At 37.8% G+C, this 1,642-nt stretch overlaps 1 protein-coding gene across 1 annotated transcript; it reads right to left on the bottom strand.

Annotated features, from left to right (window-relative positions):
* Positions 1–719: 719 nt before the first annotated feature.
* LOC133039359 (secreted RxLR effector protein 161-like) lies at positions 720–1,400 on the bottom strand. Its single transcript, XM_061118234.1, has one exon. It carries the CDS (start codon positions 1,398–1,400, stop codon positions 720–722), a length of 681 nt encoding a protein of 226 aa, XP_060974217.1.
* Positions 1,401–1,642: the final 242 nt, after the last annotated feature.

Genomic DNA, 1,642 nt, shown 5'->3' with positions numbered 1-1,642 from the left:
TAACAAGAATTTTAATATCAGTATCAAAGGTCAAAATTGACCTTTCCTAGTCTAATTAATTCCTTAGACTAAAACGACATCGTTTATCCAACACGACACCAAAACCTGTGTCGTTTGGATCCCAGAGTTTAAAGACTCTAAAGAAGGGTCTAGAAACCCTAACACTCAAACACTCAACCTCACAATCTCACAAGTCGAAACCCTAGCAGAGCAAGTTCTCTTTGAGAACTTGCTCGATTCCAAGCCTGAAACCCAAAATCAAACCCACACACACATAGATTTAGGTTTAGCAAAATGAAAAACAAGGTAAGGGAGAGAAAACACCAGGGAATTGGTTTCAGAGTTCACCCAAAAATTGGGCTACGTCTCTGTCAAGCTCATCTCAGAGATCTAGCTTGATATCCATTATCAACAATGGTGAGATACAACGATTTTGAGCTTCCTGTCACAAAATCGATCAGGTAAGAGTCGGTTGAGGAGTTAGTTACAATTTCGGTTGTAACTAACTACTAAATCTTCATCCACTAGAGGCGAAGCCACCTAGGATCGAGTCAACTTTTTTTTTTTTCTGTTGTATGTTGCTGATGTGGATATTTATGTTGTACAGGGACTGGTTATAAGTGGATTTTACTCAACAATTTCCACCTGAAATCCTCTTATAACCATGTCTGATGTCTAATTGTTTATCTCTGAGAGTCTTAACTTGATAGGTCCTACTTTTAGTCTCCTGAGTCGATTCTTAACAAGTTCATACAATGTGTGAACTTGTTAAGAGTCACAATTTTTGTTTCCATGTCTGCTGGGTTATCCTCAGTAGGCACCTTTTCTATGTTAATTTCACCTTGAGTCACTTTATCCCTGATAAACTGATACTTGATTTCTATGTGTTTTGTTCTGTCATGGAACATAGGATTCTTACATAGAAATATGCAGCTCTGGCTGTCTGAATACACAGTAGGCACACCTTTAAGTAAATTTAGTTCCTTCATTAAACCTTTTAGCCATATTGCCTCCTTTATAGCTTCAGTTGTGGCCACATACTCAGCTTCTGTAGTTGATAGTGGCACAACAGGTTGAAGCTGAACTTTCCAGCTTACAAAATTACCTCCAATTAGAAAGAAATAGGCAGATGTAGATCTTCTATTATCTCTATCCCCTGCATAGTCAGAATCACTATAGCCTTCAATTATAGTGTTAGCCTTCTGTCTATTGTAGATTAATCCAACTTTAGTTGTCCCAAGTAGATACCTGAATACCCATTTCATGGCTAACCAGTGAACTTTTCCTGGATTAGCCATGTATTTGCTAAGTACACTCATAGCATAACCTAGGTCAGGTCTTGTGCTTACCATTAAGTACATTACAGACCCTATAGCATTAGAGTAGGGTACATCCTTCATAGATTCAATTTCTTTTTCTGTCTTAGGGCTTTGTTCCTTAGAAAGTGTATACTAGCTAGTAATAGGTTGCTTAACAACCTTAGCATCCCTCATAGAGAACTTATCTATGATCTTCTCAATGTAGTCTTCCTGTCTAAGTATCAGTTTTCCTTTATCCCTATCTCTTAGGATAGAAATACCAAGGATCTTGGTAGCATTTCCAAGGTCCTTCATTTCAAATTCTGTCTTGAGCAGATCCTTAA

The sequence above is a fragment of the Cannabis sativa genome, chromosome 6, assembly GCF_029168945.1.
Source record: "Cannabis sativa cultivar Pink pepper isolate KNU-18-1 chromosome 6, ASM2916894v1, whole genome shotgun sequence".
Classification (NCBI taxonomy): Eukaryota; Viridiplantae; Streptophyta; class Magnoliopsida; order Rosales; family Cannabaceae; genus Cannabis; species Cannabis sativa.
The sequence above is the reverse complement of the archived record's forward strand: the minus strand, read 5'-3'. Positions and strand labels throughout refer to the sequence as shown.

Excerpts from the sequence above, each read along its gene's own strand:
- LOC133039359 (XM_061118234.1), bottom strand. The coding sequence starts at position 1,400 with ATGAAGGATGTACCCTACTCTAATGCTATAGGGTCTGTAATGTACTTA.